Raw genomic sequence first — 19406 nt, 5'->3', positions numbered from 1 at the left:
TAATGAAAGAAAACTATTCCCTCTGGAATAACACCCACAGTGTAAACCAACCAGCAACCACCACTGCTGATGAATAACAGCTATTCCTGGAAAGCAATCTGAATCTATCAAAATTAAAAGAACACAAGAGTATATGAAGCAAGCCTTAAACATCAGCTTTGACAGCATGGGCAGAATCAGGAAGACAAACTGGTAATCATTTTGCTTCGGTTTAGGTTTGGATTCAGTTGCATTCAGGTTCAGTTCTGATTCAAGTCACCAAAAAAAGTAATGGTTCAGTTGCCGGTTCAATTCAAATTTCAATCTTAGTGAAAGTAAATTTAAAAAAAGTCAACATTTAAATTCAGAATGTTTTGATTTCACCATTTTAAACTAATTTTTCATGAGTCTTCCTAGTGTTTTTGTGTTGTCACAAACCATTTTTTTTAAATAAAACAATTTGTTTGAGTGAACTAAATATCTTCTAATATTTGCTCTGTCATATTGGACCTCTCTGATGAAAGCACACATTTGAATTTGAGGCAACTGGAGGGAGGAGCTATCCAAGGCATTGGGGATAAGTGGAAGCAGCCCTGTCAGAGGCAGAAGGGTTGGGGAGCCATTACCTTTTTCCTTGGGCATGAAGAGTTACTGTTAATTTCTGGGACCAGAGAACATTCCATCTGTGCTCTCCCCAGAGGGGAGTCTCAGAGATAGTTCTCTCTCTAGGGCTCCTTGCTGCCACATGTGTGCAAGCAGCTCCTAGCTTCCCCTCTGCCTCCCTACTCTTCTGTGCTGACCTCCTCCTATTCTTTCTCTTCTCATTATACTGGGGCAGGCCTTTTCTGGTTGCAATCACACTCCAATGTATTATTTTGTCTTATTTTATAATAAAAATAAGATCACAGTCACTTTTTAAAATACTGAACTTAAAAAGGCTGAAACTTTATTTTAACCTGTAACCCAAATATTTTTTCAGTTCAGTTCTGATTCAGGAGGTAGGACAAAATTATGTTTCAGGTTCGGTTCTGGTTCAAGTAAAAATACCAGTTCAAACTAGTGCTCTGGTTCCAGTTTGACTCCCTGGGTAGAATAGATTATCTGGGCAGTTCAGATAAAAGTTAAGACCTAAGTATTCTTTGGTGGTTCTAAAATGAGCAACATACAGACAGAATGATTCTACGCATCTAAACAATGAGTTGAGAACAGCAATTCACTGCTTATTTAGCTCTTTCAAATTTTTAAGCAAACACTACAAATCAAATGACAATGCTGTAAAATGCTCAATCTGTGTCTGATCATGAAGTCATACTTGCATTCCGATATTGTGCTAGGTGTGAATGTACACAAAGCAGTTCTGAAACAAAAATACTTAAGGAAATCTTGAAGCATACTTCATAACATGAAGCATGCATTAGACAAAGCACTGAAGATAGCTGTATATAGTTTATATTTTAATACTTGAGTGTCAACTTACTCATGGGGTTCATAGGGCGCAGCCCCTGGGGTGACTGCCCTTGCTGCTGATTCTTCACTTGAGCCTGGGATTGTGTCTGCATCTGATTCCCTTGATAAGTCAGTCCAAGGGCTGCATAGGCCCTCTCGATGGAGCTGGGGTCAATCTGACTGGTAGTGTTTATAGTGGGCGTAGTCTGTTGCCCCACCCCTGCAGAGCCAGTATTTGCAAGTCCTGCTGCAGCTCCGCCCAATAATGCTGGAAAAGACAGATACCACATTAACAAAAATGTCAGAAACTGAGACCAAAAAAAAAAGGTGAAAGTGCACAGAATTTCAATTGTTGGTCTGACCAAAACACACCCTTACAAGAGCAATTACACGAGCACCCTGGTCAAGAGAGTCCACAATGAGAAGTTTGTGGTAGAGTAAAATTCCTCAATGTGTTACTTCACATTTACACTATTATTAAATGTATAGGACATGTCAGTTTGCTTTAACCAGTTTAAAAACACAAGCAGCACATAATCAGATATTAAAGGCCTGTGGAGCAGATTCCTTCAGATCAGTCAAGGAGCTGAGAGAGGGGGGTGGGGAGATGTAAACACAGCCCCATGGCCAGTTGTGAGAAGAGCATAAAGCAACAAGGGGAAAGGGTTTTTTCCTGAAGGGAATATTGGGAAACTGAAGCAGCAGAATATTTAGACAGGAATATCAAGGGAGAGTCACGCAGCAAGAAAAATTTGGGGCAAGTAACACTAGGGGAAGGATGGGGTAGTACCAGCAGGGACATAATGCAGACACTGCCAAGGTAAAAAGAGAAGTTTACATATAGTATTCCTCACATGGCAGAAAAGTGTCAGCTCAGAATGGTAATGGGGAGGAAGAGGGGCTGGCTGGGCGAGAGGCACGAGTTACTTTCATTCAACCTTTGCTGAAGATCATAAGAGTATTCGGTAAATCCTACAAATCATTTGCTCTAACTACATGTATGATGTGTCATCAGGGCATTTATAAACCAAAAGTTTTAAAAATTCCAGAATTGGACTTTGAATTCAAGTTGTATATAATCTGGCATAAATATAACCAATACGATAATGTCATTTAATACCTTCATATTGATCTGAGCAGACAGAAGATCTTAGCACACAACAGTTTTTTAATCTTTAGTGTGTAAAACTCGTTTCACCGTTCTGACACTAGAATAAAAGTGGACAAGCCCAATAATTCTTCTCTCTGAGAGCCACCAGCCCCCTTGGGTCCAGCATCATGCTGGCCTCTTCTCTCCAGCTAAAAGGGCTAAATTAAACTATTTAAGAGGTCTGTCAACATAATATTGGGTAGCAGCTAGAGAAAGTGGGGGCATTCTTCCAAAGCAACATGAAAATCCTTATCCTCACATGTTTAGTCCCTGGGTGAATGGCAGCTCTTCTCTGATACATAATCATAGGAGCTTACAACACACCAATCTAACTATAAACATGACACTTTATGGTAAATCTAGTATGCAAAAGACCATAGGAAGCTTACATTGTTGGTTTCTTTTGTCCCCAGCATTTTTGAGAGGCAAACACACAGGACAGTCATGTCTTGTACAATTCTTCCAGTGCGAGATGATTTGTCTTGAAGATGCGCAGTGTGCCACTAGGAAAGGGAAGAGGAACAAAAATCTTTTTAAAAGATAATTCTAAATTTTCACTTCTCCACATGCTTCTCTTTCATGCCCATGCATGCATGCACACAAGGGACCATCATGTCATTGCTCTAAAAAGTGTAACAGCATGAAATATCTTAATCAGACATGAGAGAGATTTATTAAGACATCTGATCTAATCTCTTACCAGAGCATGATTTAAGGTATTCTCTTAGCAGAATATAATAAACCAGAAGTTTTACAGTTAACTTTTGTTTAACAATAAAATTGAAGATTTTTCTCCATTAGGTTTATTTAGGTTACCCTGCTCTTATTCATTTTTACTTTTAAATTTAATGTAGGAGAGAGTTTCCATAATACCAATCAGTCTTATAAAACACATGCACATACACACCCCTGTACCACGTTCCATCTGACAGAACCAATTTTTGGGGCAGAGGGGATTTTTCATGTTTGCTTGTTGTCTCTTGACACCAAAATGGAGGTACAAATGTCAGAAAAATGTGCACTTGCCCATAAGCCACGACAAACTATTTGATCCAGTTTCCTTTCCACCAACTAACTGTACAAAGGCCAATGAATAGATAGAAGTCTGCAACCATCACTGATTCAACTTTCTCCCAGGTCAGTACTGACTGGAGACGAGAGGCTCTATGTCATTAAACCAATCCCTATATGTTAATTCCTATTCTTTCATACTTTCAGTGTCAAAAAAAATTCAAGAGTGTTTACCTAAGACTTACTGCAGAACTTAAACTGAAGTGTGCAGAACTGTTACTCAGTTAAAACAAGACTAAGGTATGCACAAAACATGGGTTCCATTTTGACCATTAACAACTATAACATGAATGACAACAGCTCCACTGCCAAAAGGGGTATATAAAAAAGTGTATTCCTTGATGGAATATATTTATATAGCCCACCTTCTTCCTGAGAGATCCCAAAGTGCTTTACAGATTGCATACACAGGGATCACTCTACCACCATTGAAACACAGCTGTCTCTAAATTGACTAAGCACAGTTTACCAGCAAATAGCAATCCTACAGTTACAAGAGACAAGTGAAGAATACTGAATCCAGCTAAAACTGCAAGAATTCTAGGTCAGAAACTGGGCAGAATACTGAGGCTAACACCTTTACCTTCTGGAAGTCTTAATAAAAAATGGTTGGGACCTCAATTTTACTCTTCATCCTAAATATGTTACTTTCAGTTCCACATCCTCCAAGCACCCATCTGAGGCACTGGATACCTACTGACTCAGTATATGGCACTCTCCCCTCTGAACCCCTCCAACACCACCTACTGCAGCACCAGGATTTCCTCTGGCAGTTTCCAAACCGAGTACTGTCAAAGTTGACCCTCTACTATGTGAGATCTGACAATATCCTGGACAGAAGTCAAATGGCTGCAGGCCACTGATAACAGATACCACAACTACAGTAAAATCTGCCTTAGAGACCACCTCTGAAGAGAGATCACCTGTCACAAGTGACTACTTGCAGAGGCCATGGAACACCATCACTGTCTGGTGAGCAAACATTTGAAAAGAGATCACCTCTTACAAGCAACCACTTTTGCTAACTCCCATGAGTGGTCGATCTTGGCAAGTTTTACTGTATTTATTTCAGAATGGGGGTAGAAGTTGAGTGGCTATGCCTCTGCATCACAAAAGGTGCTCAACCCTTTTTTTTCTTAGCATACAGTTGTGATCTTGGAGGCATCCTGTTGTCAAAACCCTTTTATGAGCTCAATTCCCCAGTCTCTGTAAGTGAGAAAAGTTCTTCACTGTCTCCTTCATGGAGTTCTGTCCAACCCTATATTTCATCTTGTAAACACACACATATGCTCACTCTCTACTTACCCTGGCAGGATTTGCCAGCCTGGCAGTGTGTCATGTGGTTGAGGACATTCTTCATGGTACGGCAATGAGGGAGGTTACACTGTCGCACCTCACCATTTGCCTGTTCCCGCCGCTGACACTTGTGCGCATGTAAGAGGAGAACGAGCTGCTGCTGAATGAGTTTGCGTTTTTCTGGGTCTGCTGTAGGTGCACCTGATCCCATTCCCTGGGGAGCAGCTGGCACCATCCCAGCTTGCTGAACTTGAGGAGCCTGCTGCTGGCCCTTGAGGGAAGTGATGGAGACAGTTTTAATTTGTGTAAGTCCCTTTTTAAAAAGGGTCAATTCATTGAGTAGCTAGAGCATACACAAAATCACAACTGCTAAAACAGATGATGAACACAATTTTGCTTTTAAAGCAATATACCTTCCACCTACCTTTAACCACTAATTACCAGAATTAAATATTTATCAACATTGTTGCAAGTTGGTATTGAAACTTGTTGCAGACAACAGATGTACTTTCAGCCTCTCTTCCCCACCTCCTTCCTACCTCATCTGTGCAAATTGATTAAGGCCACTCAGATTCACACACAAGATTGACTTATGAGGCCAGACTACTTGAATCTCATTAAATATGACTAGAACTAAACTTCATTTTTAAAACATCAGAAGGAGCTATGGATGCAGTAGTTTAATTGTAAGATAAAACTAAGGGAGACAGCTCCTGTAGCACTTGTATAATTATTTGAAGAGGTGCTAACAAAAAAGTCCTCCACCTTTGAAAGCAAGAGTCCAGCTGCAGAGATGGTTGGAAAGCTGCCCATTACAAAGATTTCATGCAGGCATACACAACACAAAGGTTTTACTTATTCTCTACCAGAGATGCCACACAACTTCCAGGTAGTGCACAGTATGATTAGCCTAGACTGTGTTGGTCCATTTAGTATTTCCTTCAATTGACCTGTGATGAGTTCTCTGAGGGGCAAGGAGCTACTCTTTGTGCCTTCTTAATATGAAAAACCTGAGGCTTCTGATGGACTGTCCACTTCTAATTAGTTTGATGTAATCTCTGATGACAACTGAAGGTTTTCTGGGATCTTCTGAGATTCACCATCTGTTTGATCTTGACCCCATGCTTTCTCTAGTTGCTCTGAATGGCATCATCAATATCCTCCTTCCACAAAAGGCGGGGAAGGGTTACGGGCACCATTAAGTCTTAATGCTCAAATACTCCCATTTACTGGCTTGTTTGCAACCTTTCATTTTTAGACAGAATTGGGAAGGTGGTATGTATTTGGTTCTAGATCAGCGTTTCTCAATTAAATTTCCCCGCGGAACCCTTTAGGCTCCGCGGGGAAATTACACTCATACTCGATACCCTCTGTCAAAAAAAACCCGGGACATCTTCCCTTTTTCAGCGGCGCGGAGAACAGCTGCTCTCGGCGGCGCGGAGAACAGCTGCTCTCGGCGGCGCGGAGAACAGCTGCTCTCGGCGGCGCAATGTCACTTTCTCGCAGAACACCAATTGAGAAACACTGTTCTAGATGCACCTGGATGCATAAATCATCTTAAAAATGGGTCTGAGTCTGAACTTCCTGATGTTTTGACATCTGGGTGTACATGGGCTATAATGATCATGCTGAACCTTTCCAAAGCTTCTGAGAGGACAAGAGGCTGCTTCAGCAACTATATCTACATTGCTGTGTATGGAACTACCCTCCTGATGTATGAGTAAAGGATTGGAATTACTGAGTGATGGAAAACTGTTTTTCAGAACAGTTTGAAATGCAGTGCTCAAGACTTTATCCTATTTCACCTATATTCAATGTATACATAAGGCTTCTTACTGAGATTGCCTCTAAACATGAGGTGGAGTATAATGAGTATGCCAAACAATCCTATGTACTTTGACCTGTGAATCCTGTTCGCTCAATATCTTCTTTGGAGATACGCTTGGTCAATACCAACATCTAAAGGCATTAATGATATCTGCCCTCCTCAACCTTTGAAGATTTAAAGTTTGATGATCGGTAGTGGTAGTCAGTACAAAGATGTCCTTTTCTTTGGTGCCACCTGTTCTCCCTACCTTCTGAAGGATATTTTAAACCAGTGTTTCTCAACCTGGGGGTTTAGAGGGGTCGCAAGTGCAGAGCTGGTATTGGGGGTGGCAAGAAAGGCAACTGCCTGGAGCCACAGGGGCGCCATGAAACTAAGTTACATGCCTCAGCCCCGTGGGGGTGGGACTCAGGCTTCAGGGGTACAGTAGTTTGGAAAGGTTAAGAACCACTGTTTTAAACTGTCCATTATTTTGGACAGTTTTCCCTGGAAATATCAGACATAGTACAAAAGTGTTTTTCCACTAAATTTGTACCAGCCACACTGACTTATACCTTAACAACTTTTGCAACAGCAAGCTGTTCCCAAGACAAACGGCTTAGTGACTATAATTTTCTCTCATTAGTACTTTTAAGCAGGGCTCTTCACCACTTATAGAAGGCAGCAACAGTGTTGCTTAAGAAATTAAGCACTGGCTGCTTGTTAGTGGCAAACTGAATAAGATGGTCCTGTTGGTTTTTTGAGTTCTGAAAGATGGTAGGCCCTCATATTATTTATATTACCATAGTACTGAAGAGCCCTAATCATGGACCAGACACCATGAAAACCCTATTCTTGCGGCTTATTTTGACAAGTAACCAACCTCATTCCAAGAGTCCTATCGTCACACTTTTGCTCTTGTGGTACATGATCCCTAAGACATCCATTCCATTCCATCCCTCCCTTTTTTCAAAAGACTCAGGAGACAGTTTCCAGAACTTTTCTCCAGTAATTTCAAGCCCTGTATAGGATTTTATTTTTCCTGCCTTTCAATGGGAAGATGTTTTTATTGCATTGCATTTAAATTGTTGTGTAGAACCCCTAGGGCCTCAGAATGAGGAGCTCTGTATAAATAAGATAAACAAATTAAATTCAGAATGCTTTAATATCCCCCAATTTAATATTAGAAAATTAGTTCAAAGTAGCTTTTGGACCACAGACATCTGCTGAAAAGAAAGCCTAGATTCTGATGCATAAGAAGAAGAAATCTCTTTCTTTTTTAAGGATGAACCTATTAAAAACAAGTATCTTCGTAATAGTAAGAGAAAAGTGTTTATTCTTTTTTATACCCTTTTCCTCTACTTGCTACAATGAACATAAAGAATGTCACAAATCCCCTTAAATTGTTTTACAATTTTTTAAAATAATGCAATGCAAAATTAAAGGACAACTGAAACCAACAGGTCTCTATTCTGAAAAGTCAAGTCCCTGTGAACAAGCGTCATCTGTCAAAAATTAATAAGGGCTAGTTTTAAATCTAGCCTTTTGGTCACCCACTTCACCCAAGAATCCCACCCCTCTTTTCTCTGAAAGTCCTGCTTCAATAACAGCAAAGGGCAGAGCCACCCCAACAGTAGTTGCCTGAAAATAGAATGCAACAGGATAGGTGCTGCCTCTAAAACACGAACAAAGCTCTGACTGGGGCCATCTTTCTGTTATGTGTTTGTACAGTGTCTCCCACAATGAGACCCTGGGTCCATGACTGGGGCTCCCAGGTGCTACCACAACATAATTACTACAAGTATGTGAACAGAAAAATTTGTTCCTTCTCGCCTCATGGAAATCTGGTAGTGGATGGATGAAAAGCAGTCCTGCAGAAAGCTGACCTGAGAGAGCACAGTGGAACACCAGTGAAAGAGATGGGAGAGAAAAAATCAGGGCTGGCTAGCAGATAATGAAGCTCATTCTGGGTGATGACTTCCTCCCACTCCCTCTGCATAGTTGCATACCCTCACCTCTCCAGCATCTCTTTAGTCTACCACCAGTAAGGAGGGAATCCATTCACTCTTCCTCCTTCCCAACTTTGGGCTCGTTCACACTTACCCGGAAATTCGGCGGCAGTCGATGGGAGTTACGCAAACCATGCAGAGTAGTTTGCGTAACTCCCATCGACTGCTTCTATGCGCTGTACACATTGCGCTGAGCCGACGGGAACAGCATTCCCGTTGGCTCAGCACTATGCTAGTTGAGGGGGTGGACTTACTCAATCGACTCCCTCATCGATTGAGTGGGTCTCACTGACCGCTCAATCGATCATGAAAGATCGATCTGGCGGTGGCGAATTTGCTGCTGCCAGTGTAAACATAGCCTCTATCTTTCACAGCAAGAGTTAGACCCTCCTCCATGCATACACATGAAATGGGGACAGAGAATGCACATGGTATTTGACAGCTATAAAATCCTACAGTACCTGAAATATCACAAGTAGAATATTGCAAGCCAATATTTGATATGCTACCATTTGAAAGTGGAACCTACCATGTTAGGCATTCCTGCCCCAGGAACTTGCTTCTTGTCCATTGGAAACTGGGGTAAGCTGTTTGGTAGACCAGTCTTATTCTGCATCTGGGGACCAAGCCCACTGGCTCCGATCTGCTGCCCAGTGTTCTGGCTATATGGTGAGCCATAAGGACTGGGATTGCTCATCATTCCCATCTAGGAATTAAAAAGAAATTTTAAAGGTTATACTAGGTTTAGTTAGGAAGATGTGTTTCCATTGAATTTTACTTTGCTGTATGAAATAGTAAGCTTACCACAAGAAAAGACTAGCTGGTACATAAAAATCCAGGAACCAGAAGTAGTCTGCTGCATGAGGCCCTAACATGTGCTGCCCATCCCTCCTCCAAACCACTTTTTATATCTCTATACCCTTATCATAGCAACGCTAACACACTGATTAGGCTGTCTTCTTTAAGAGTTCTAAAGAATCAGTAGACATCTTTCTATGCTAGTCTGGTTAAGACTGTTCCAATATTTGTAAATATTTCCACTGAAAAGCATTTAGTCCAACAGGTTTATCACTCACAGTTATCTTTACTTTTATTATTCCTTACTATTGTGCTTATCACGATACAGTACTAGAGCACTTCACAAATAATGACTATCTCCGCATCATCAATGTGTGGGGAAAAAAAAGCATCCCATTTTACAGATGAAGAACTCCGCCATAAAGGTGATTTGCGTATGGCCACACAGGAAGATTGCAGCAGAGCCAGGAACAGACCCAGACCTCTCAAGTTTGGCACAGTGCCTTAACTACAACATCTTTCACATCAGAAGTTAATCAAACACAGGCTCACTCCACTTTGACATAACTATGCTAGCTAGTCAGTCAGTCACATTTTTACATAGCAGTTAAGTGTTCTAACACCTTTTTCCAGACCATATTTTCTCCTCACCACCAGACCAATGTTATGAAACTGCTATGAACTATATATATATATATATATGCATGCGCGCAGTAGTCTGTAGCAGGCTTGGCTAGCAGAGTTCTTGGACAAAAAAACCTGACCTGGAAGCAATGCTAGCAAGACACTATCAATAGCCATAGATCCAGTTGTAGCTAGCAGTGTTGTGAGCTCAGTGAAGATAAGGACAAAGTTCAAACTTATGAGTAAGATCTCAACTACAATGAAGGCCTGTCCACACACAGACTTAGTAAGTGGCAAGCACAGGTGCCCACATTAGCCTCCTGTGCGGACTCTACCACCACACACTAGCAGTTCTGTAACTCACTTTGATGTACAGACAGCAGCATGTCAAAGCAGACTAAGGAACTTTTATTGCCTGGTAGCAGAGTCCACACCACCAGCTAGTGCATGGTAGGCTAGTATGCTGTAGATTTACACCCAGGTTTGCTACACACCAAGTCTCCGTGTAAACTAGCCGTTTGTTTGCTCTAATTACAGCAATCAGCCAACAACCATCTACATAGCTGCACTAGTTCAAATGACAACCACTATTTTCAAACCCAACTGACTCCTACCCATCTGTTAAAACTTCCAGCCCCAGCCTCCTGCACCCCAAACAACTTCTACAATATGATTATGCATTTTCAGTATAAAACCCAGAGGCAGCATAAAATTTAATGAACTATCAGAGACATAGGAAATGCCATACTGAATCTGACCTGTGGTCCAGGTAGTCCAGTACGCTGCATGACAGTAGCCAGTACCTGATGTTTGAGGAAGGTGTACCAGGGCACCCTGCAGGCAGTACAAAAGTTATAATATCTGCCCATAAGGAAGATTCCTCTTATCTCGTGTGAAAATTTTTTTCCTTTTCCAAGCAGTTTTTCTAGGATTTTAAGTCCTTATTCTACCATAACCATGGATGCTCTTGTTATGTATCAATCACTGTAGTAGATGCATTATTAATTTATACATTTAATTTGGTAAAATCCTCCATTTTTAAGTGCATCAGAAAGATGCCAAAGAATTTCCAATCTGTTGCTCTGGAATGCTTCAGCATCAAGGATACTTGCATAGATTTAGATCAGCATTCAGAACTTAGGTCACGATTCCCACAGAGTATAGAGGACCTTGTGTTCCCCCTCCCCCTTTTCCCTTCCTTCATCCTCTCTAATTTCTTTCGCTGTACTGTGTCCCTCCCTTATATTCCATACCTCCTTTGGTTTTCCCTTTACCCCCTCAAATCTCTTATACTTCTCTCTTCTTCTAGCCTTAGTCCCATCTATATGGGCTCAACTCTTGGAGACCTTCTCCATTCCAGTCATGTCATGAATCAGTTCCTCAAAACTCTGCAGTTAGACAAATTCTTTGGTCTGACATCCATCTAGCTTTGGGGCTCTCCACTTTTAAGTTTAACAAACCCTGTTCCCTATGTATCTTTCTGATCTTTTTGCATGCCCAAACAATTTAAGACTGGATTTCCTCAGTTTTTCTGTAACTGGTACCACCCTCCACACTTCTTGTAATCTTGGTTCATCCTTGTAACTCCAAGCACCCAGCTTAACATTATCATTTACTAAAATCTCTCAAACTTCTATTTCTCAAACAGACAACTTGGAAACGTTTACTAGGAACTGAACAGCAAGAAGATTAAAAATACAATTAAGGCCAGCATAAAAGGTTCTCATCACTATCCAGTGAGATGTTAGCATCTTCCATCCTGTAGCACAAAGAAAAGAGGACATTGAAATATGTATCAAAGTACTACTATTCTGGACACCTGTTTGGAAACTCCATCTTATATACTAGCCTCTGATTAATAGGTATCTAGTCAATTTGAAGTCACGCAATCTCCTTTGGCTGTTCTGCTTCCCATTCAATGGAAGAGCTTATTGGTGGCTGTGATAGGTGTCTGCCTCCTCCATTATTATTCTCCTAGGCTGTTCTTGGGTGCTTTTCCCCCAGCAAATAACTCCAGTGGCTGATTCTACTGTTCAATGCTTTTCCAAGCTGCAGAATGAAAGTGACCTGCTTCTCAACTTAATTACTGCCCAGAGATTACCTGTGTTTATCTAAAGGCTTCTTTTCTTCAAGAAAGATGTATTCTCATACAGGGTAGGAACCTTCAAACGTCCAAATTAAGGCTCTCCAAATGAATTCTAGGATGACTCACTTTTAATAGTGATAAACAATTCATGGTCTTTTCACGAGTATCTGAACCTCACCCAAGTCTTAGAATAGATTATTTGACTACTTTTTAATTGATATTAGCAGCATGGTATCATCCAAGTAGCTCTCTTTATATACTTGTCAAATACTTGGAAGCTAGCTGACACTTTTCTGGTTTGGAGTGCAGAACTGAACCCTGGTGACAATACAAACTGTGTGGTATGAATCCAGATGGGCCCAACATCAAATTGATCTAGTCTGAGAGCCCTAGCCCCCCTTCAATCAGTGAACGCTGCCAGTGTTACTGAGGGGTTCTCTTCCTAGTCTTCTGTAGACCAGAAAGAGAATGGAAAAGGGGAAAAAAGTCACCTTAGAGACAGCATCCATCTCTTTCATGAGTTTCTGCCTGACAAAGTAGCAGAGAATCTTGATTCTAGAGTCAAATAGGTTCATTACCAATCTTTCCAAGCTGTTAGACAAGTAGCAAGAATATTTAAGTGGAGGTTACACTCCACTGATCTATCTTACGTTTTTTGAGGAAGTCTGCTTCTGGTTTTAGCTTAACCTTGATACACAGAGCATATATCAATAAAGGGTTCCTCTACAGCCAGAAGAGCACCTGACCGAAGAGAAATAGAGTAGTCCTGCCTTTTTTTAAATAAGCCTAAGTCATGATAGGTGTGTTAGATAAGAGTCTGAAATTGTTGCATCTGGGGCACCAGCAATTTTTGTATGCATTCCTCCTAAGTGATTTATGCAGATCTGGTGCCTGTTTTCACTCCAGATATCTGATTTACAGTATGGGCTAATATTAAAGTTGACTGACACTTCAGGACCAAGACTGTGACCTGCTCACCACAACTCATTCTTTTTCACCTTGATGGATGGCTCCTATCTCAATAAGGCAATGTTCGGCTTGCAGAAAAGTATAGTTTCTTAAATGGGTAAAGAAATTTAGTTCCTTGGAAGAAGAAACAGTAAGTCAGTAAAGTACTCCTTGTTTAGGATTGAGAACACTCACCTAAAATTAGCAAAGTTTAATGTTTTATAAATGATGAAATTAAAGGTAAGGAAACCAATGCTGTTTTATCTAGATGGGAATCTGCTAGATTTTCAAGTTTGGAACTGCTAGATTTTCTTTTTCCAACTGCAGAAGCAAAAGGTTTTTGCCCACTTGCCTCAAGCGGTCTACCTCTCAGCTTTCTCTATAGGCATACCTGTTGAATTGTACTGACAGCACTTCCCAGACTATACTTCCAAAGTCTATAATGACAAGAAAATACAGGGTCAACTGCCTCCAGAAGAAAAAAAAGTGAATAAATTTATTTTTATTTCCTCTCCCCTGAACGAGACAGTGAATTTTCACCTGAATCCAAGCACTGAGTAGTTGACAAACAAACAAGACAAGGTTCTGATGTAGAGAATCCTCATTTAGAGAAGAAACTAATTAGATTATTTTTTAATCATAGGACTCCTCTCCCTCTGTCAGGCTTAGAATGTCTATAAAGTAGAAAAGACATAAGCAAAGCCTCCAGTAAGCTGAAGGGAAAAAAGAGAATGTCCCAAGTTGAAATTACATCAAGCCAAACATGAAAAGAAGACCCATTATTTTTTTTTTAAAGTAGGACTTCACTGGAGAACACCAATGAAGGACTGAAGGAATATGTACTAGGGAAGCATTGGACAAAAACTTCAATTTTGTAATGCTTCACAGAGCTGCTGGAACAATTTTTATAGTGAATGCTGAGAGCCATTGAACCAAACTGCAAACCCTGTATATGATGGAAACTACTACAAGCCAGGGGGGCCAGTAGCACGTCCAGCATCGCTAGTTCCAGGACCTATGATGCTTCATAAATGAGTGTATGGATGCCCAGGTAGCTACCCAACAGGTTTCTTCGTAAGAGGCTTGGTATGCCTGCCCATAAAGTAGCTATACTACTGGTGGAGGGAGTTTAACATTTCAAAGCATTTAGTCAAGAACCCCTTGAAAGCTTAAGAAAATTGACTTAATCCACCTAAAGAGGATATTTTGATGCTCTATATATGCTTTAGGATTTCACCACAAGACTAATAGAGCTTCAACTACCTCCATGGTTTAGTTCTATGCAAGAACTTTACTGCCCTGACCATATCTAAAGTATGCCATTGTGCTTTCAAGTGGGGCAGACGGCCGGCTTCCCTCTAGTGGGCCTCGCGCTTTCCTGCTTGTAGTGGGCCAGGAAGTTGCCTGTCACCCCGTCTTCACAGGGAAGGGGGTAGGGACCCGGGCCCACCCGCTCCTCCGGGTCCCAGCCCAGGGGCCCAATGAGAAGCAGCTATGTGCTACTGGTAGTGCTCTCCAAACTGCACACTCTTCCCCTGGGCTAAGTTTTCCCCCTCCTTCAGTCCTTCTGGCTTCTTGAGCCGGTACCTTCCTCCTGGCTGCTCCACCACAGAACTTCTGCTCTCCAGTCCGTTCCTCTGCACAGCTCAGAACTCCTATCACAACATAGCTCAGCACAGCACAGCACTCCTACTTCCTCCAGCTCCTGCACTGACTGTTTGGAGCAGAGGGCTTTTATGGAGCACCTGGCTGGTCCTTAATTGGCCTCAGCTGCTTCTAATTGCCCCCTAATAGCTCTGAGTTAGTCAGCAGGGAACAGAGCATTCTGGGGCTCACATCTCTCCCGTCCACCACCCTCCTACTACCCTCTGCCTTCGCTATATCACACAAGGTAAGGGATTTTAATGGAAGGCCAATTTTTTCTTAGGAAGAAAGAGGGAGTGGCTACAATCACAGTCCAAAACAAATACAAGGGTGAGGCTGTTTGATAGAAAGGAATCCGAATTTGCTAACTCTTCAAACTACTATCTGGCCAAAGTAAAGGTAAACTTCAGAACCAGAAAATACAAAGCTATTCCTTCAATAGCAGCTCAAATGACAATTTAGCAGAAACATGTAATGAAAGACTCAGGGTACCCCGTTCCACTGGGCACCACAAGACACCCAAGGCTGAGACCTGCACTCTCTAAGAAAGTGGAACTCAAACCCGTAAGAAAGCTATCTAGTAGGAAATCCAGAACATCTTTTGTTGACAACCTTAGAGGTATGTCTTCCTCCATATGCAGCACCAACAGTCAAGGCCCCCCAGGAGTCTGGCTGAAGTTTTTCTGGATTTCTAAAGGAAATCAACTAGTTTCTTATCATAATTGTGTTCTAAAAGGGATGCTGATTCAGGTTCTATAGGGTGAATTTCAAATGTTGTAAGTCTGGATGGAATTTGTGAATAAGAGCCTAAGAAACTTGTGATATCCATGGCAAACAGACACATGCACTAGTCTAAGAAACCAAAGGAACATTTGGGCCAATAAGATGCTCTAAATTACTTAAGCTTGATCGTGGTTGAAATTTGGGTCATGGTGAATGTAAAGAAAAAAGGATATAATGTATATCCACAGAAACACAGACAGGAGAATGAGGAAGCATCTGCTCTTCAGGAATGTGTGCAAATACACCAGGGACAGAATTTCATTATCTTCTTATTGGACTGGGTTGCAAACAGGTTCATCACATGTGCAAGAACCAAATCAGTTTTGTTGGGAGCTAAACCAGGAAGTCTTCCTTCAACATCAAGCTCATTGACAGGTGAGCCAACTGCCCTTACTGTTAGCCACAAAACAATCATGGCAACACCCTAAGGGACAGAATCATGAACAGCAGATGAAGAACCACCTTTCCTGGCTTATGTTTAGACTCACTTTTCGTTTGACCTTGGGTACTTGAGATATACAACAATAGTTATTTTGTGATTCTGCAAATGAATAATGACAATTCCCAGAGTAGCATTTTGTATGAGACCGACTATTGCATTCCCACAGCCACAACTCTAGGAAGTTGATGATGAGCTGAATTCCTGGAAAGGCAACTTATCCTGAGCCATAGAGTCCCATATGAGCCAGTCATCCCAAAAGGCTTGCACTGGTAGTCACGTGAATTGCTGTCAGAATTACCATAGGTTTCCCCTTGAAGAGATGACATGATTACCACCAACAAAGGACCCATCAAGTATCTGAACTGATTGTCAAGTGGTGGTCCATATTCTTATGTGATAGGATCCAGTGTAATCAGAAGTTCTGAAGAGGTGAAGATGAAGCATTGTCCATGGAAGTTTACCTAAAAAACCACCTTGCTGACCAGCTGAAGCCATTGGTGTGCTGATGTCTATAGTGTACTTGAGGAACAGCTTGATGAGGACTTGATTTTATAAGCTTCTCTTTGGGCAATATTAAGAGGCTCAGAGTGGTTATGCAGATAGCTCACAGGTTTAGAGTTCCTGAGATAGGATAAGGCTGCTCTGAGGTTCACTGTGAATCTCAGTTAAAAAAAAAACAAAAAAAAAAACAACCCACCACTGAACAGCTTGGCAAGTGTGACTTTATATGATTGCACCTTCGGCAGCAGATTGTCCAGACAGAAGATCTGGATTGCCTCTTGTCTATGGCCATCTACCAGAAAAATAAACTGTGTGAACATCAGAGGAGAAAAGTTGCCAAGCCAAAGGTCATCACCTGAAACTTATAGTTGCTCCAAAATGCAAATCATGTAAGTCATTAGCTGGGACACACTTGACGATAAGCCTTCTTGAGATCTATGGAACATAACTCTCAGAGCTAATTTTTGGTTCAGAAGAGCTAGTTTCTATCCTGAAATCTGTTTTGCTCATAGAGAGGTTAAGGATGGACAGGTCCTGAATTTCTATCATTCCAAAGAAGGTGGAGTAGAAATCCATTAGAAGTGATACTGGACCATATTGAGAAAAAATTCTTAATTTCTCCCAGGTGAAAATAGGCCCAAGCCAGCAGACCTTCTCTATCTTGCAGAGAATCCTTTCTGTACAATATCTCTAGCTAGTGCTGGAAAAGAGGAAGTTACTCATCTTGTGCAGTAAAGATGGTTCTTCAAGTTGTGTTCCCCTGTGCTCCACTGTAGGTGTATCTGCACCCTTGCCGCTGATTGGAGATTTTAGGTAGCAGCGTCCATTCGGCCCGCACACGTGCTCTCCCTCTTTCATGCTCTGCTTTGAGGATGTGCAGAGCTACATGGGTGAGCCTCCCTCAGTTCCTTCTCTACCACAAGCCCCTTGTTGAGAACTCAGAAGCAGAGGGGAGGAGGGTGGGTCCTGGAGCACCCATAAGGAGGCACATCTCGAAGAACCACAGTTATGCACAAGGTGAGCAACTTTCTCTTGAGTAGCGTCCCTATCAGTGCTCCACTGTAGGTGACTTCATAGCAATATCCCCTATGGAGGGCTGGGGCTTTGGAGTGGACTCTATTATTGATAATACCGTGGAGATGAAGATGGCATCAGAAGCGGAGTCTCGAGTAATAGTGTAGTGTTCCATGAAAGCATGAGCAGAAGCCCAAGTTGCTGCCCTGCAGATTTCTGAGATAGGAACATCTTTAATAAATATGACCAAAGTAGAAACCAATCTCATGGAGTGCCTGCAAATTTCTGATGGAGGTAGCAGGAAGTATAGGTAATTATAAAAATAGTTAATGCACTTCAAGACCCATTTGGAGAGCCTTTGAGCTGATACTGTGGAGTCCTTGTATTTGTCCGCAAATGAGAGGAAGAATTTAGGAGATTTCCTAAAGCCTTTGTCCTGTCTAAAGAAAATGCTATGGCTCTCCTAATATCAAATATATGTAGCATTGCCTCCCTGTTGGCATGGTTCGGCTTTGGGAAAACGGTGAGGAGGTGAATGAGCTGATTCATGTGGAAGGACGAGACCACTTTGGGAAGGAACTTTGGGTGCAGTCTCAAAGTGACTATCTTTAAAGAAGACTGTGAAGGGTGGGTGCTCCATCAACACCACTATTCCCCCTAATGGTCATGCTGAGTCATCAATTTCCTACTGTATAGTAACATTTCCTTCACCTCCTAAGAGCAGCATTTCTCTGTGTTTTGGAACTATGAAGGAGCCAAGCCAGGACCTGGAGAATCTGTAAGTTGGGGTGATGGTAAGCACATGAGGAATGGGTTGAAGAGGAACTGGAGGACACATTGCTAGCTGTGTCAGGTATGGTTATTGCACGTGTCTTGGCCAAGTGTAGGCAATCAGTATAACTGTTGCTTTTTACCACCTTAATATGACCTTCTATATCAGAGGAAATGGAGAAAAGGTACATAGCAGCTCCCTGTTCCACTGAAGAAGGAAAGTGTCTTCTAGGGATTATTTCCCCAGTCCAGCTCTGGAGCAGTGATGGGAACATTTCTTGTTCCAGTAAGTAGCAAACAGCTCTATTATTGGGGCTCCCCATGACAGACTATGTTGTGGAGCACTGTAGGGTTCATTTCCCATTTGTGGTTGTGTGAGAAATTCTAACAGACTGTCTGCTCTTATATTATGTACTTCTGGCAGGTAAGCAGCTGATATGAGTATATTGTGTTGGATGCACCAATTCCAGAGTTTTAGTGCTTCTGTGCAAAGGGAAGGTGATCTGACGCTGCCCCCACCCCCAGTGATTTATATAAAACATGCACACATTGTCTGTCATGATGTTCAGGCAAATATCCCTGATGAATGGAAGAAAGTGTGCATAGGCCTTTCTGACAGCTTTTAATACCAGTAAGTTGTTAGGGAGTACAGCATCCATGGTGGACCATTTGCCTTGAACTCTACAATTCTTTAGGTGGGCTCCCCAGCCTATCAGAGAGGCATCTGTTAGAATCTGTGCTGGTGGAGGTTGTGTGAATGGGATCCCTGCAAATGCACTGGATGGGTCTTTTTACCATTCCAGGGAGTGTTTGACCCTGAAGAGTATCAAAAGCAGCTTGTTTGACCCGTCCTTTTTTGAGGTGTAAACAGATCTGAGCCATGTCTGTATACACCTCCTGTATAATTGGGCATGAGATGTCACAAATATACATGGCGCCATGTGCACAAGAAGCTGAAGGCAATTTCTGGTTGACATTTGTGGGCTTGCCTGAACTGTCTCTATGAGATTGCTCAGGGTGTTGAATCTGCAGCAGGAGGA

The 19406-nt window shown here is 41.8% G+C and overlaps 1 protein-coding gene across 4 annotated transcripts in view; it reads right to left on the bottom strand.

Annotated features, from left to right (window-relative positions):
- Window positions 1-19406, bottom strand: part of EP300 (E1A binding protein p300) — a 113484-nt gene that overhangs the window by 59276 nt on the left and 34802 nt on the right. For all 4 annotated transcript variants that reach the window (XM_067559559.1, XM_067559561.1, XM_067559560.1 and 1 more), the window contains exons 3-6: window positions 9285-9461; window positions 4952-5213; window positions 2965-3078; window positions 1457-1693 (exon numbers count right to left, since the gene is read on the bottom strand). In XM_067559559.1, the coding sequence (XP_067415660.1) occupies window positions 1457-1693; window positions 2965-3078; window positions 4952-5213; window positions 9285-9461 (790 nt within the window). The remainder of the gene's footprint in view (window positions 1-1456; window positions 1694-2964; window positions 3079-4951; window positions 5214-9284; window positions 9462-19406) is intronic.

Source organism: Emydura macquarii, unplaced genomic scaffold, assembly GCF_026122565.2.
Source record: "Emydura macquarii macquarii isolate MOO-44397 ecotype Brisbane River unplaced genomic scaffold, CSIRO-AGI_Emac_v2 contig_2205, whole genome shotgun sequence".
In the NCBI taxonomy this organism is placed as follows: Eukaryota; Metazoa; Chordata; order Testudines; family Chelidae; genus Emydura; species Emydura macquarii.
This window is presented reverse-complemented; position numbering and strand designations above follow the sequence as displayed.